This window comes from Danio rerio, chromosome 8 (genome assembly GCF_052040795.2).
Source record: "Danio rerio strain M-AB ecotype USA chromosome 8, GRCz13ab, whole genome shotgun sequence".
NCBI lineage: Eukaryota > Metazoa > Chordata > Actinopteri > Cypriniformes > Danionidae > Danio > Danio rerio.
The window spans coordinates 27,446,356-27,464,794 of NC_141028.1; the positions used below are offsets into that span (position 1 = coordinate 27,446,356).

The 18,439-nt window shown below is 33.8% G+C and overlaps 1 protein-coding gene across 6 annotated transcripts in view; it reads right to left on the minus strand.

Annotated features, from left to right (window-relative positions):
* prex1 (phosphatidylinositol-3,4,5-trisphosphate-dependent Rac exchange factor 1) overlaps positions 1 to 18,439 on the minus strand; it is a 145,993-nt gene that overhangs the window by 10,546 nt on the left and 117,008 nt on the right. For all 6 annotated transcript variants that reach the window (XM_087264805.1, XM_087264804.1, XM_087264806.1 and 3 more), the window contains 9 exons: positions 17,326 to 17,581; positions 15,638 to 15,844; positions 10,890 to 10,978; positions 10,718 to 10,800; positions 10,207 to 10,297; positions 8,815 to 8,943; positions 8,362 to 8,403; positions 5,939 to 6,156; positions 4,173 to 4,275 (listed from right to left, as the gene is read on the minus strand). In XM_087264805.1, the coding sequence (XP_087120931.1) occupies positions 4,173 to 4,275; positions 5,939 to 6,156; positions 8,362 to 8,403; positions 8,815 to 8,943; positions 10,207 to 10,297; positions 10,718 to 10,800; positions 10,890 to 10,978; positions 15,638 to 15,844; positions 17,326 to 17,581 (1,218 nt within the window). The remainder of the gene's footprint in view (positions 1 to 4,172; positions 4,276 to 5,938; positions 6,157 to 8,361; positions 8,404 to 8,814; positions 8,944 to 10,206; positions 10,298 to 10,717; positions 10,801 to 10,889; positions 10,979 to 15,637; positions 15,845 to 17,325; positions 17,582 to 18,439) is intronic.

An 18,439-nucleotide genomic window follows, 5' to 3' on the forward strand; every position in this document is an offset into this window, starting at 1 on the left:
TATTGTCATAATTGAGTTACTGACATATTCTTATTAAATGACAACTTTTTGGAATGCAAAAACTTTAAAGCTCAATATCTCAAATACATTTAGAATGCAGATAGGTGAAGGTGCAAGGTGACGAAATGTAATTTGCTTTCCATTTATTAACACAGTACTGAAAGAAACTTTCGGTTTTAACAAACAGAACTTAGAACCTGAAATTCTATTAAAAATAAAATGAATAAAAACAAATTGTAAAATATTCAGTATTGTGAAAAATTCACTGTTACTACTACTGTTGTTGACAACGCTAAATGTATAAATCTAAGATTATAATTTGTAGAACCCAAATTTATTTTTAGTCACATTTTCAATAAATGATTCAGTCATTCACTCACAAAACTTCATGTTTCATTGCTAGATGGATCTTTTTTGAAGAACTGTCAAGTGGCATATTTTTGATGGCTGGTAGCTGCCACCTATTGGTTAAATATTTTACATATTTTACTTTGGACTACTTGTATTTTTTCTCACAATGTTATTATTTATGTGGTGATTTGATTCACTGATTTGGATATCTTTTTTTTTTCACTATGTATGTATGTTTACTACTAACTACTTATCATTTTTTTGTGGTTTTTTTTTTTTTTTGGATGTTGTGTAATTTTATGTCTTGTTTTTGTCTTCTTGTGTTATTATTATGTGATTGTGACTAATTGTGGGACTCCCTTGAAAATGAAATGGCACATTTCAAGGTGTTTATCCTAATGAATAAACTATTCATAAATAATATAATTGCTGCCTACAACTTTATTTTTGGGTGCTGTTAAATGCATATGACAGTGATTTTAATCTTTACCATAGACATCAGTTGTTATTTATCATACATCTATACATATGTTATACATCTACAAACTTAAATCTATAAACTAAATTTAGGATTAATCAACCAGTAAAGAAATTATTAATTCAGGGGTCACGTGTGTCCAAACCGTAGGTTGTGATCCACCACGAATCAACCATGATCAGTTAAACCCCAGTATGTGTTCAACAGAATAAAACAACTCAAACTGGTTTGGAACAAGTCATTTTTGGGTGAATTATCCCTTTAAGAATTACAACCTAGTAAATTAAACTCGTTTCATCTTAAAAAGTGATTACATCACTTTAGAAGACTTGAAATAAATCACCTGGTTCATGTGAAGTAATTTTTTTATGAATATTTTGAATTGTCAAGAATTTCGAGTGAACAGACTTTCAATGTGGGGATAGAAATCTCTCTTTTGAAGATTAAACAAAATCTTATGATTTTGAAACAACAAATCAGTGATTGGAAAAGCCAGAATTATATTTTTGGGCTGAACAAACACATTTGTGGTCCTGTTTACACCTTGTAGAATATGTGTTTTGATTGCCTAGATCAAAAGTTGTGCAAACACAATTCCTGTTTACACCTGAATTTTAAATCCATAGTCCACTTTCCAGATCAAAGAAGGTCTATGAGATGGTGTATCTACAGGCCTTTTCTAATCTTTCCATCTAATAATGCAAAAGTGACATACTTTATTATGCTATTTACATACTTTAGTCAAAACCTTTTTAAATTATGAAACTATACCAAAATACTGATTACATTTTTACTAAGAAATGCATTAAATGTACTTGGCGAGCCAAGGAGTACAGATCCAAGTAAAAACTGCTTTATAAACTACGACTGGTAAGAGAAGATTTGATTTTTACATGTTTTTCACCTTGAAACCCAAATAAGGATTACTTTCTGCAAAGTTAAAATCTCTTCTAATTAGCACTGAAATGTTTAAGAATGATAAGAGCAGTTGGTCTTGGTCTGTTTGAACACATTTTACCCAGTGAGACTATGGATGACATTACACTATGAATGTAATTTAATCAAATGTGTTTTCAACTACCTGTGAAAGTGGTCAAAAGGGGACAAGCTCAAAACATTTTAGACCCCGATTACACTTTCATTAAGTGTCCTGCATTTGTGATCTCATCTATATAAACACATCATAGTACCAGATGTAATTGGGGTCTGGGTAATGTCTGCACTTGCAAATATGCAAAATCCTTTACTCTATTTAGGGTCACTCTGGGAAACGTGAGGATAACTAGGTTGTGAGTATCCTGATAAGACCTTACCAAAGTGTAAAGGGAGGAGGGTGGACGGGTAAGCTGTACTACACGGAGATGACCTTGTAAATAAAGCACCTTTGCGGCAGGAACAAACCACAAAGCAGAACATCCTTCCTCAGATTTACCCAAACCAAAACAGAAGAAGATGCAGATAAAGCTGCTCTCCATCACGGGGAACTGTGCTGACATTCCTGAACAAGACATCTGGAGGGTGTGTGTGTGTTTGTGTGTGTGGAGGGAAAGGGTGATGCTATATAAGGATGAAAGTTCTGGCTTCCACTTTTTAGAGAAATCGCACAACGTTATCAGAGTAAAGGGAGGGAACCCAGGACGTGTCTATTTATAAAGGGAAGGAATTTGTGGTTATTGTTGCGGGTGTATCAGTGGTTAACAGAGTGTATAATCAAACCATTCATTTATAAAGCATGCACGACTACATGATACTTTGGTTTATGCTGATTACTTTTTCAGATAATGCATTTTTGATTTTGGCTTTTGTTGCATCATAGACAAGAAACATCTGATCATTTGCTGCGTTCTGATCAGTCATCACTTGTCGTCTTTATTAATGTGCATGATGTCATTTATTAACAGGTCACTAGCATAAGCGTAAACAAATCATGGCTACTTTTGCAGCTCGCTTTCATTTAAAAGTGCTTTTTTTCCTGTCAGGATGTTAAGCAGAGTTTCTGCTGGTTTTACAATGCTAAATTTAAGACTTTTTAAGACATTTTAAAACTATTATGAATAAAATTTTAGACTTATACAGGTCCAAATGCTAAGCATTTTTTTGAATATCCCAGTTGAAAACGATTTTCTATCTAAAAATGATTACAATTTAATACCTATAATAATACAATAATAATAATGTAATAATAAAAAATATAGGTCAGGTCAGTATCCTCAGCAGTAAACACATGGAGAACTTTTAAACAAATGTTACTGAAAGAAATTAAATGCTATTTTAAAATAAAAAGATAAAACGTTTTATTGAGATTGGAATTGTTGATGATTGTATGGGTGTTAATGGCCAGATTGGGTAGCAATACATGAACAAAGGAATATTAAGACCTGTTAAAAAAAGATTTAAGACCTACAACACAACATTTGAGTAGATTTAAGACCTTTTAAGATTTTTTTAAAACCCTGCGGATACCCTGTTTATAACACTTCAAACATTGTGTCGATTGTCATTTTTTTCGGTCATTTTCATAAAAACAAAATAATGTGTTTTATAAACCACCACCATACCATCCACAAATAAAAAATGGACCATGTATAAATCAGGCTGACATCATGACATCTTAACCCTTGTATCACTCTTTTAGCTGTAATATTGAAAAACTTGGGTATTTCTCAGCTTAACCCTTTAACAGGAATCGTAACCACCTGGTCGATCTTTTATCCATAGGCTATCATTATTTTAATTGCTTAATACTATTTTTCAGAGTTGTGTCAGTATATTGTCCAATGCAAGTGTGGGCCGAAGAAATGTATTTTCAAGAAGTGCACCTTAACTAAAAATTAAAAATAATAATAACAATAATAATAAAACAGATATTGGCAGAATGATAACTTGATAACATTTTAAATGATAACTTGGCAGATTTAAGTTAAAGTACTAAAACAACTGACTAAAACTGAACTAAATCTAAAAAAATGTACTAAAAAAATTTAATCTAAATAAATTACTTTCAAAATAAATAAATATAATAAACATAATATAAATATAACAATGATCCAAAATTAAATTTAAATTGAACAAAAATGAAAGTACAAAAGGTTCATTAACATAAAAATTTACACACTTTAATTTGCAATTTGCAAATTAAGTTATAGATAGCAAATACTTATGAAAAAATCAATGTTGCTCTGTGGGAAAATTTAGTGATTTGAAAGCATCTCTGTTCCTAACAATGGCTTTCCTAATAGTCTTATTTGCATATTAAGGTCAGATAAGATAAAGAATGACACACATGGGCAACTATGATTGACAAGCCTTTAACTTGATGTGCTTATGTGGTTTGGGTTCCTACTTGGGACGAGGCACTCGTTCTCCAGTGGCCGAAACAACACCGTCACTTTCTCCAGATCCTGCAGAGCTGCTTTCGTATCTTCCAGCATGATCCGCTCTTCTCTCTGTCAAGGAAAACAACTTATAAGTCCAAAGAAAACGAGATTAAGAAGAGTGTAAGCTAAACACACTGTACATGGCTGATTCTATAATTGCAGGTTAACTAATTCATTATTATTTTATTTTTCACCCCTCATATGGTTGTTTGTTTTTATAATTTATCCCTCAATGTCATAGACCACAATATGTTACAGTACATAACAATACTATTTTACTGCAAATAGCGTCTGGCATAGATGGAATTAGCCAGTATTAGTATTAGCCAGTACATGTTTTAATAATGTATCTCTGTGTAATCAAACTATTTAATTACATTTTTTTCTTTTAGCAACATACTGTATATGTTTGACTAAATGTTTGATTTACATTTCCAATTATACAACATAATATGTTTTTTAAATTAGCATCTCTGTCCATAAATCTTTTAAAAATTCTGTACAGTATCCTACTTGGTGAAATTATGTCCCTCGATTATGTAAGATACAGAAAATGATGTCACTGTTCATCATTGTTGGTCTGATTGTACTGAAATGAATGTGTTCTCTTGCTCAGAACATCTGAAAACTTCTTACATCACAAATGATTCCGTAAAAGGTCAAAGTTGTTACCACATGACTAAAAAGAAAACAGAATTGACCACTAATCATACAGAGGGTTGTTTAAATGTCTTTCAATTATCTTGTACTCTTAGCATTTGTGCTAAGTGGAGTTTCCGACTTTGTTAACAATGTAGAGCAGGACTATTGAATTAGTTTGTTATGAGTTTGGGTGAGTTCATGAAAAGCATCCTAAATGAGGGGCCGGAGAGATATGACTTGCAATATGAGTGATGACACAACAGCAATATTAGAGCCCATGTGCTGTATTTGTGCTCCTTAAGATACCCACATTGGCTTTTTCTACACTAAACGTTGATATATTGTATTTTGAAACTACATAACATTACTGCAATGCAACTGCAATGTACAATGTGGCTTTTTTTTACAAACATATTCAAATGTTGTATTTCGAAGCACAACAAAAGCAGTGTATTTCTCAAGTAGGCTTCTTCTACATTCAGACACATTCATGTGTTGTTTTAAACTGCGTAACAATTAGCGATGCAACAATTATAGATTTTGGTTGTATGATTATAGTCTTATTATTATTAGAAATGATCATATTGAACAGACGCACGTCACTTTATAACTATAGCAGCCTTTTTCTCACTGAATAAAATTTGTTTTGATGTTTTGGTCTCCATATTTGGATGTCCAGAACAAATTGCCTTGCCACAAATTAAAATAGCCCTGATGTAGAGTAACCATCTTGACAGTATGAAACTGCACTGACTGACAGCTCTAGAGTTGATAAACAATTCTAGAAATATTTTTTTTTAAGTAAAAAGGGAAGTAACTTGTGTATGGGAAACACTGAATTATAAAAAAAACGATACACATCAATGATAACTGCAAAAATGTTTGTGGCAACTTTGATAAATGCAACATGTATCTCCAGGTATAGCATTACCCATATAAACTGATCTGACAGTACAGAAAAAATGTTAATTCAACTAGAGGTTCTATTATCATGCTTGTATGTTTAAGTAGAAAACACTGGGCATTTTGGCATGATAGTAACTGAACCAGCTAAGAGCATATGTACAATACAGTAAGTTGTTGATCTTACCACATGTGGAGAGAGTGTGGACTGGAAGTTAAAGAGCACTCCGATGGTGGAGATCTGCTCCAGCCACTTGTGGCTGACCTCCTTACTGTCTTCCTCATACTCTCCGTTATTATTGAAGCGCAGGTTCAGTGCAGTCACAAGCTGCTCCGCCAGTGCACACAACGCCCCCACCAGAGACTGGCAGAATATCACATCCCGCCGCAACTGGAGCTTTGTGTCTGTGAACAAAAGTAGAAAAGATTTCATGATATTTGTGTAAATATTTTGTGCTTTTATCAACTTCAACTGCTGTCCAAAGTTAAACACTTTTTAAATCCCATTACACTAGAGATGGCTGTCCACGCATTTATCACCTCACAGTTAGATTACTGCACTTTACTGTGGCATCACTAAATCACAAAATCCTCACCTACAATTGATCCAAAATGCTGCTGCTAGATTTATTCAAAACAGTTGAAAATGTGACCACATTGCCCCTATTCTGAGGGGACTCCATTGGCTGCCCATCCAACTCAGAATCGATTTTAAAGTGCTTTTACTGGTGTATAAATCCCTACATAATCAAGCCCCTAATTATCTTTCAAAGCTGTTGCATTTGTATACCCCCATGAGATGTTGAAGATACAGTGAACGCAATTTTTATTTAGTTCCTTAGTCCAGACTGAAACATAAAGAAGACATTAGAATGGCACCATCACTTATCTACTTTTAAAAGCTTACCTGTTCAGTTTGGCCTATTGATATTATACTAATAGTTTTGTCCATCGCGTTTGACTTTACATATATATGTTATTTCTCTTGTTTTTTTTTTTCTATGCTTTTTTTTAATCATTTAAAAAATATTTTTATTTAATATTACTCTGTCTTAAGACAGCAGTTTGGTCAGACTTGTGGCTGTTTATAAATGTGCTTTAAAATTAAATGAACTTGAACCAAATAGATGTATTCATTCACATTTCCCTGGTGTTTGTGAGTCAATACATAAAAAAATTAAACCAAAGTATTAAACCAATGATTGGATATTTATATTCAGAACTCTAGTCCAGAAATTTACATCAAAAGCTTGATAAGATTTTATAATTTTCTGTTGAGTATTTCATTAAATGCAGTCCATTTTAAAAAATGAATTTTATGCAAGTCATTGCAAATAATGATGATCAATATGATGATTTGGTGCACTTATTTATTTATTTATTATATAGTGCCAAAACAGTTGTTCTGCTGACTATTTTTGAGATCTCTTGACAGATGTGTGATACAAAAATAAAAGAAAACATAGCAAAATCTTTAAGTCATGTCCATATAAACTATGCTTCTTTGCGTTTAAGTGACCCATTTTATTGAGTCAAAAAGCAGTTAGGCAGGTCTCAAAGTTTTGTTATATGGCTCGTTTTTACAATAAAAACTGGATTTTAATTTGATATGTGCTTCTTATTTGCTTTTTGTTCCACTTTTAGTAACATCTAAAAGTTGCTTTTAATTCAGTGCATCTTTGTAAAAATATTAAAGTGTAAAATTACTAATTTCTTAAAACCAAAATCTTACTTATCAGCAGTATTACATTCTTTTCAAGTTTACAACACCCTTGGGTTCTTTATTACAATGTTCCTATATTATTCAGTAAATAGTTTTCATATAATTACCAGCAATGATGCATAATAGCTTCCAATGTCAACATTTGTTGAGATTCCCTCCAAATGGTTGATTCAGATACTTTTGAATTCAAGTAAGGCATTATTAACACTTTAAACATTTTAAATTAAAAACATTTTAAATAAACCATTTTATTATTAACGCTTTAAACATTTATTAACTGCTGTTTTTATAGCCTTTAACTACCGTTAACTAGTGTTTTAAACTGACAGATGTAGCTAATAATGGCTAATTTATTGTTCACAGAACCACATACATCCCAAAGAGTGCTCAGAAGGGAATCCTGAAAATCCTAAAACAGTTGCAAGCCTGTAATGCTTTAAGCAGATGGTGGGTTTCAGTGTAACCAGGGGTGAGAATAGGGTTTGGGGCTGCTGTAAGAAGGATAAGGGCTCTAGATCGGGTTCCAAAGCAAACGCTCAACAGCTTCCATATGTCTCCACCGCAGACCCCGTGGGACGAACCCACTCTCTCTGTTCTCCACTTTATCTGTGTCTACTGCTCGCTTAGAAGCTTGCAAACAGACACACCCCGCCGCACACACTCCCTGCCACAGAATCCTTAAAAACACTCCCTTATCACAGCACATAAATACAGTATGACCTAGAACAGTAGTGCAGAATGAAAAATAACACACACCACAGCTGCGCGCAGTTGCATTCTCAACAGGTGATGACACACAAGCAAAATCATGTAAACATTTTGGGGTTGATTTTCAAAAGGTTTTTGAAGTTCAACTGAGGAAAACTATGAATGGAGGTTTAGCTTACCCGTGCATTTAAGCAGCGCCAGCAAGAGCTGACTCCTTCCATCTGCAACAGAGTTACAAACAGACATGAATATAATCCAACCAACAATAATACAACACATATTGCAAGTCTTTGGAAACAGTTTTGCAATCCCATGGACACTGGACAGATGTGTGCCTGCTGTGTTTGTCAACACATTACATTACTCTAAAAACTCGACATTTAAAATAAGTTTGATATTAAATAACTTGTTAAAAGTATATTATTAAAGACATATCCAGTGGTCATGTTTTGTAAGTGGTGAAATATGTGTATTAAATAATATTATGTATCTATATGTGTATTTAATGTATAATAAATATGTGTATTAAATGTATTAAATAATATACACTGATGATCTACAGTATGCACAAGAAAAATCTAGACAGCGTATTACTAATACTGCCATTAAGCATCGTTCAGGCGTAAACATACCCTCTACAAAGCGGTGAAGGCTGTTAATTAGAGATTTGATCGAAATAGGAAGGTTCCAAGGGTCCTCCTGGATGTTCTTGTGCAAAACGTATCGCCAGCGTACAGTCCAGTCATCGGTGTGCCTAAATTCTATTAGGGAATAAAAGTATGAGTTTAAATGGAAAGACACTGACATGTGATTTGCAATGACTTATCAAGGTGTAACTAGCGGTGTGGCCTACAAAAAAAAGCCCGCCCCCAAATATATATATATATATATATATATATATATATATATATATATATATATATATATATATATATATATATATATATGTGTGTGTGTGTGTGTGTGTGTGTGTGTGTGTGTGTGTGTGTGTGTGTGTGTGTGTGTGTGTGTATATATATATATATATATATTTACATATTTATATACATATATATATATACATACATACATTAAAAAAAAAAAAAAAAAAAATATATATATATATATATATATTTTTTTTTTTTAATGTATGTATGTATATATATATATGTGTGTGTGTGTGTGTGTGTGTGTGTGTGTGTGTGTGTGTGTGTGTGTGTGTGTATATATATAGCAATCAGAATTATTATTAAACCCCCTTTGAATTTTTTTTTTTATATTTCCCAAATTATGTTTAACAGAGCAAGGGAATTTTTCTTCTGGAGAAAGTCTTATTTGTTTTATTTTGGCTAGAATAAAAGCAGTTTTTATACTTTTTGCACTTCTTGGACTTGTTTTCTTGGTTTTACACAGAATTTTGAGGAAAAAGGTTTAAATAAAATAAGTCAGTTTTGAAATTATAGGCTCTTATTTTTAATTGCAATTTTATAAGCTGTGAGAGTCCTTCGAAGTTCATACAAGCCAAACAGAGCATTTTGAGATGATCTAGCCTACAAAGGACAGATCTGGTCACCTAGCAACTGTAACAGCTGCCTTTATAAATAATAAAAGTAGTAAAGACTTTTAAAAGTGATTTTGAATTTTATTTTCAGCAATCTGAAGGCAAAACAACATTTACAGAAGCTGGAAATTTAATTCCTTTGATCCAAACATGCACGCATAAAAATGTAAACTGTCTATAAACGTCATAAATGCAAGAAAACGATCCCAATTTTTTTCAGATTTAAAAATAAAATCTGTGGTTAAAACAAGCTGCCATACACACCCCAAAAATACATAAGGAGAAACCAGTGTGGTATTCTCGTACTCCGAGGTAATAACGTGCGGATGCAAACAGAAACTTTCACACACCCCTACCCACCTATAAAATCCCCCACACGCTAACGGAGAACAAAATACACACAACCCTCAAAGGAGTTCCCAAACATATCACGCATTCAAATATAACGCACTCACACACACACACACACCCAAGCGGGCGTTACCTGGCTGACTGTGGTCGGTGTGGAAATGCTTGGTTTCCTCGCAAGCTTTGCTCATGACAGGGCCCTTCAGAAGACTGTTGATCGAGTCAACCTGAGAACGAAAAACACAAGGTTCAGTCTGTCGCCAATCACACATCCTGCGCTAACTGAAGAGCCTGCTGTTTTCAGTCTGTCTGCATGTAACCTGTCCGCACTGGATAAAAGAGGCCATTATTGATATCTGTGAAATAGAGAGGGGTCAAAATCCGGTGACCTCCAGAAGACGATAGATTTTGAGGTCAAAGAGCAGGGGTGTGGAGGTCAAAGAGGGCTAGAGATGCAGCTAATGTGATAAATGATACTGTGAGAGTGGGAAACTAAGAGGAGATATATTGATGAAGAGCAAAAATAGAAGACAAAATAGGGAGGTGAGTGGTGTTTGACAGAGGGCAAGAGTTTGAAAGGGAATATTGTGTTTAAATTGGCAAGAGAAACTAAAAGTTTGATTTATGGGAAGGGGAAATCCATTCACCTGATTGAAAAGGTGTTCCAGACATCCGTGTAGTTTATCCTGCTTGTCAAAAGGGATCTGCATATCACATGGCAATTCATCTCCTGGAAAACAACAAATAAAAGTAGTAATCCCCCATTAGTAATTGTCCAGAATTTAAGCACTGTAACCATATCTGCCCGACGAGAGTTACCTGAACCCATCTCATCACTGCCCAGGTAAGAGCTGTTGCTGCGGACGCTGGTGTACGACAGCACTGAGTCTCGGTTACTGTTACATTCACTGTAAAACACACACACAAAAGAGTTCTCAGTTTAGGTGATGAAATGCACACTTGAAGGACTTTTTAAAAGGCTTTAAAAGAGAATTATTAGTCAATCAAAAATAAATCACACACAGAAATCAGCATTAATTAAAAAAAATGACACTTCTAAATGACAAAAAGATGCATTGAATTTGCAATCATTTTGGGGTTGTGCAATCAATCAAGTTTCTTTTTGGTCCAAAATTATTATTAATAACAATTAAACTTCATAATTGAGAAGCAAATTTGTTTTGACTTGATGATTACACCTATAAGAATGCTGTTCTTAACAAATGGCATTATCAGAGTATATACCGGAATCAGAGAGTGAAATTCAATACCTTTTAAGATTTTTTAAGACTCTTTCCATATATTTTAAAACCTTAAACCCACTTTAGGCTTCAACCGAAAACACTGACGAGATTTTAACTTACAGTATATTTACTAAGTATTAATGTAAGAAACTAACCCAAAACTACACCATTCTTCATATACTGAATGAAAATCTATTAAATCTAGCTAATTCAGCAGGTTGCGTCTGTAGAACTGGTGTTGCCTCGGTTACTGCAGTAAATCTAGCAGGATTTCATTGATTTCATAAACTATACAGCATCCTGATATTCACAGATTTAATTCAGGCAAACTTTAGCATTCAACCAAACATTGGATAATCAAAAATGACATAAAATGTAATACCTGGCAAAATTGCATTTCAGACTATTTAATACTTTTTTAAGGGAATTCAATTTCTCTACATTGATTCATAATTTTTTTATACTTTTTAAGACCCCTGCCAGCCTGATTATAATTATCACTTTATTTATTAAAAAGTATAAACATTTTGTTTTCATTTAGATATACAAGAAAAGTATGACTAAAACAATTTCTAAGTTATATAAAGCAATAAGTAATTCTTGAGGACTCTCAACAGACTATATAAGATTAAAATGGGAAAAGGAAGTAGGCATTATTTTAAATCAAGACCAATCGGTTAAAATATACGTTGTCCCACATATCTCAACAAGCTCAAGAATGTGGCATGAGTTTTGTGGAAAAAATTGATCAATCGAATCTTTTTTTACACCAAAAATTAAATCAATACAATCCGGGACTCATCATCTTTGCTGGAGGAACTGTGGGGTAGAAGAGGCACATCATGCGCATATATTCTGGCAGTGCTCAAGAATTCATAGTTTTGGGGAAACTGTACACTCCACTATCAATGACATTTTTCATCTTCATATTCCTAGATCATTCAAAGTACTTTATCTATGAGATCTTACTATTAACTTGAAAAGAAGGATAGGATATCTATTTAAGTTATTATTAGCAATAAGTAAAAAAAGCTATAACTAGGCCCACATGGAATCTGCACGTGCAGATATCTACAGATTTTTAGCCCATCATTGAGTCTATGTATTTATTTGTGTAAATGTGTGTACGTTTTTATTTATTTGTTGAATTTTTAAATTCATTTCACTAATATTTTGTGATATAATAATAGTAATATTAAAATGTTCATAGGATTTATTTACAATGCAGTTTGTAAAGTAATATTTTCTGTCTTTTAGTAGAGGTATTATATGAGAAAGTTGCTTTGTTTACCATATAAGTGGATCTAATTGGATCTGCATTGTAAACATTAAAAAAATAGTAAAATATGCATTAGGCATCACTGTGGCGCAGTGGATACGAGAGGCACGATCGACTCACAGCAAGAAGGTAGAACAAATACTATGGAAGTCAATGGTTACAGGTTTCCAGCTTTCTTCAAAATATCTTCTTTTGTGTTCAGCAGAAAAAAGAAAGTAAAACAGGTTTTGGATATTTTGGATAAACTTTCTTTTTTATTTTACATTTTTAGATTTGTTTTTATTTGTATGCTTTTTTGTGTGTAGTAGCAGAAATGTAAAAACATTACTTGTTGATCTCTTTAAGACAATAGTATGTCGATTCTAAGAGCTGAAGTCATTTCACAACAATTCAAACATCCAGTTTCAACTTTTATCCAGAAAGATTTCACTAAATTTATGTGGACGTCTTCTTGGCAGCCTTAAAATGTTTATTCAGGGAGAGAACGAAACTTTCAAAACGTCTTTTTATGCTCCCAAAACTCTCAAGGAGGAAAACAAACTGTATTTCTACCCACTAGAGGTACCGTAGAAGAGTAGCAGAATCTGCCTTTCTCCACCCCAAAACGAGAGGAGAAGCCAAATTTAGGTCCGCCACAAGCCAAGAATGGAAGCATGACCAGCAGGTTGCAAAACTCCCAGAGAGAGAGCAAAAAAAGGAGCTTTCCCTCATATTTTACCATTCAACCTCCTGAACTCTAGAAAGCTTGCGTTCCTTCTCACGCTAAACAAGAACAAACAGCCTACCTACAGTACAGTACATCCCACAGACAAATCCAGATACTTACTCTACTCTATAAACCTAACTGGAGTTAAAAAGAAACGTTTCTATGTATAAAACGGGCTGGCTGCAGCTGTTCATGAGCTCACCCTATCACAGAGTAGCAGGAGTTTAAAGCGGAACGCCACATAATGATAGAGGGTGCAGAAGCAGGCATCCGTTTATCCCGACAGAAGCATAAAAACCACTCGGCTGTGGTCAGTCTCAGCTTTGCCCTGCTCCATCAGCTCTACATCACAACCAAACACACTCTGCTCCATATAATAATGACATAACAACAGTGACTGAATGTATTCTTTAGTGGTTAAAGAGGGCGTCTGGGTCGCTGTGGGACAGCAGGTTCTTTGTGAGGGATGTTTATCGTCTCTCTACGTGTCGGTTTTAGAAACATCTGCTTGACAGGAGGAGCAGACAGGAGCTCTGCTTTCTTTATGCATACAGCGAGTGCAACAAGGCTTTCATCACTGGTGTACAATACAAGATTTCCAACTATCTATTCAATGTTTGGTACAGGGATCTCTCACAAATATGATTTGAATTGTTGTACTTAGTTTGACCAGAGATCATCAACACTGAATTGCATTGTTGTTTAGCAATGGAATTAGAAGGATCAAGAAAAACAAACTGATGAAGGCGACAAAAACAACACGCTTGTGTATGTGTGAAGGGATTGAAAGTTTTTATCTTTTCTAAATGAGTACAAGATGTGTCATCGCTCATATCTTTTAAAAAGATGGTAAAAGTCAAAGGCATAAATTGGTTTTTACATTACGCAATCATTGGGCAACACATCACAAGAAAGAGACACACACTACCCGCTTTTTTTTAAGCTCACACATGTGCTTTAAATTGTTTTTGCTCTACATTTCTCTTGTTTGTTTGTTTGTTTAAAATGTAGATCTGGATTGTACCATAATTCTGAATAGACAACTGAACAAAACCAGTAATTTACCAAAGGTCCTGAATTTTTATTTGATTTAAAAAACATGTAATTTGTAAAAAAAGGAAAGAAAAAAAAAAGAAAGAAATTAAATTTTAAAAGCAGTCTGAAAAAATATTCAACAACTTGATCATTAAACTTCACGTTTCATTCATCATACTAGATGAATCTGCATTTTGCATGAATCTCTTGAATGAACAATTCAATGACAGTTTTCTTATGGTTGCCTGTCTGCACCTATTAACATTAAAGTGTTGCTACAACCTTCATTTGAAGCGTCAAACAGCTTTTTTAAGGTGATTTTGATTTCTGCTACAGGCATCAATGTTTAGATCCCAACTATGTACGTGAAAACCAAGCGATGATCAGTTTAAAATCATTTAAAGCACGCCAAATCATTGATTAGCCACTTATTTTGTCATTATTTGTCAAGATATAGACAAGTTAAAACTAGTATTGCTCTTTGCAGTTCGAAATTTGACTAAATTTCTGTCAGTAACACTTACAAAATGTTAGATGTCATATAGCTCATAATAACACGTGTTAGCTACCTTCACATATAATTGAGCATGTTTGCTAATTGGATGATCCCTATCGACTCCCTGGTGGAGCACACGTCAGTGCCTTCAGAACTGTCAATGAGTTGCTATGGTTACTACTACCAATGTTTAAGGATAGCCCATTTGTTTCCTGAGGATTAATCTATTTTATTCCACACCATTCAGCCAGAATCAATCATTTTAACAGACCTTGGAATAAATACCGTTATCCCAATACCTCTGTGACAATCTCAATGATTGAAACACGGAATTAATAATATTGGCTGAAAAGACTAAAGATATGACCACACATAAGCCAATTTTCAATAATGAAATAAATTGTGATCATGAACATGCATAAAATCAATATCATAGGCGCTTAAAAATCTGTGAATAATTATTTATTATTTCAATTTTAAGTGTGCTTTTTAAGAATATTCAGATTGTTGTATTTCAGTGGTTGTTTATTACAGCATCAAATGCCTGAAGATTTATTAGGTAATTTATTTTCACATTAATTAATACATCATTTTACATTTGACTATTCATGTGCCTTTTGTTCTTTAACGTTGTACAGTAAGTTTCCATTTGTCATCCCGCTCTCATGCTAGTTAATACATAATCAACAAAATGATTCACAGAGAGAGCAAGTTATTTTGATTGAACAACTTTTAAAGTCATTTTGACTTTAAGCCCCCAGGCTTTAAACATTTTTAGAAAGATCACCTGAACGGTCTTTTCCTCACCTGTATGAGTCTCTGTAGCTCATGGTGTCATGTCCAGAGTCCTCCTGATCATCTTCGTTCACTTTGAAACACACTCTCTTGTTTCCGCAGTGCTCAGTCTTATCTTGGTCTGTCTCCTCTGGGATGGGGGAGGTCGAGGGGCCGCTCTCGAATGATGGAGGCTCAGAGCCCTGCGGTTGTGTTGGTCCAGTTATCGATGACAGAAGTCTAAACGACACAGATTCACAGTGTTATGGAAACTGATTACATGAATTGTTTTAATAAATGATGTGCGTATTACAATATGCAATATTTATTCAATTTTAAAATATTATTTAATATTAACTATTCTTTAAATATTAAAGTAATTTGCTTATGTTGCATTTATTGTAAAAATTTGTAAATATACTTTGAATAAAATATTGAATTAAATATTCTTATTTTTTTTTTCTTATCTTTATTGTATATAATAAATAAAGCAAACCACGTTTTGCCACGTTCGTTGTCTGTGTGGATTCATAGCAGCTAACGTTTCAGGGAAATTAAAAAGATATTGGGTTGTCATAATTACGTTTAGCCTTTTTCATCTTCCAAGCCACACGGGGCATAATGTAATTTGGGGGCCCGTCCAGGATCTTTTCTCAGATTCGAGGAAGCGCGGATACTTTTGGTCGCCCATATTTACCCCTGGGAGTAGCTGCTGTGACCCGACACAAACATTGTGGAAATATTGAAGCTATGTAACTTAAATTGGATAATAATATGATAATAATATGTATTATAAATTTGATAATTCTTTGTAAGAGACAAGAGATAATAAGACTTTTTAATGATTGTTTACATGCTTATATGCTGTACATTTTAAAACGGTCTATTTAGTTTAGATTTTTTGAAAATGACAGCTTTCTTAGAAGTTTTTGTGAACGTTTTCACAACTGAATGAAATTAGAAAAAAATATTTATAACAAAAAATATATAAGACAACATGCTTTTGTTACTAGTTAATAGAACTACACAGAGTGTACAAAGTGAGTTAAGTGTTTTAAGATAACACGGACAAAGTGTCCCTAGTTGAACAAACACCCTTTTTTTTTTACTAATGAACTTTGTTCTTTTATAGGACAGAAACGTGTAGAATGACAGAAAGCCACTTGGAGAGAGACATTGTGGAATGTGATTGGGAAATGACTCCATTTCACTGACAATTAACTTCTACATCAGCACATGCAGGCCACTGAATAACAAACATTCGTTCCTCCTGAGAGGCTGTTGAAATGTTTCCTCTGCAGTCATCTGTTATGGCTTCAGCCTCATGTTTTTTCTGTCTAAACCATAAATATTTTTAGACTGTCATAAAAGAACATCCTGAAGATTAGAACTCCAGGAACTCGAAGCAGAACTTGTGAAAAATCTGCTAAACCATATTCTGAGAAAGTCATTGTTGCCTTTGAGTGATGCACATATTTTTTTTTACCATGCAATAAACAGTTTTTGTATGATGCAATTATATTTTTATTTCTGTTTTCAGCATTAAATATTAGAATTTTAATATTAGTTTTTTATACTGTATAATACATATAACTATTTAAAATAACTATTGTTTTTGTTATTATGATTCAAATTAAATTTATAAATGTCCACATTTTCTACAACACCCCATAAAAAATTACATATATTTTAAACAATTTCACAACACAGATGCTACTTACACATCTATCTGGGCCACGTATTGCTTCATCTCTCGGACTGCAATGTCCAGGCGGTTATAGAGGCAGATATAATTGTCCTGGCTCTCAGTGTCTTCCTGTTTTAGGAGGAAGCTGAGACCTCCCTCTTCATGTTTCCTGCTGTCCTCTGAGTTCCCTTCACCGTTCTCAGTCTCTTCATCCAAACTCTGGCAACTGAAGGACGGAGCCCCCATGCTGGTCACACAGTGCACGGAGTGGGACATGGGATTCAGGTTCGCTGCAGGAATACATTTTAGATTAATAAGTCAACAAAAAGAAGCAATCATGCAGCATAATGGAATTTGTAGCCATCCAGTCTGGAATATTTTAAGCAAAGTTGTCTCACAATTTGACTTAAAGATGACTTTGTTGACGAACAACTTAGACTTTTATTTCTAATGCTGATGATACAAAAGGTGAATTTTGAGCAATTTTGCAAAGCAATGTTGCCTGGTACTTTCCTATTAAACTTGGGCAACCATGTTGTATCTGTAACCCATTGCACTAATTATTTACCCTGTGTATCACCTGGTTGCCAATGTATGGGATAATTTCCTAAAGCTGCCCAATAACATTGTTCAAAACGTTGCTCTGTGTATCATCAGGCTATCAATTAAAAACAACATATAAAGGAAAAAATATAAAGAAAATAATGTTGTCCTTAAAAAAAAGTGACCCAAACGAGCCCTATCATACACCTGGCACAATAAGGCGCAAGATGCGTTTAGTGCCATTTTTTTTTGCAATTTTCAGACCAGTGCAACCCTAATTTTCACATTTTGTACCACATTGTTTAAATCGCAAATCCATTTAAGCCACTTTGTGGACTCATGGGCGTTCCGGTCTAAAATGTAGGTGTGTGTAACAGACGTTCTTCGTATGGGAACTCTTTTTTTCAGTTTATTCACGACAATTTGCATTTATATGGAATTATAATATTACAATTATTTATTATATGCATATTTATATTTGTTTTAATAAAAACAAGTTTAGATTTGTCCACCAGTCAGGTTTTAGGGAGTCTGCATCACTATATGGGGCATAAGAATAGGACATGTGTTTGGATATAACTCAGTTTTTTGACCACACTTTGTTA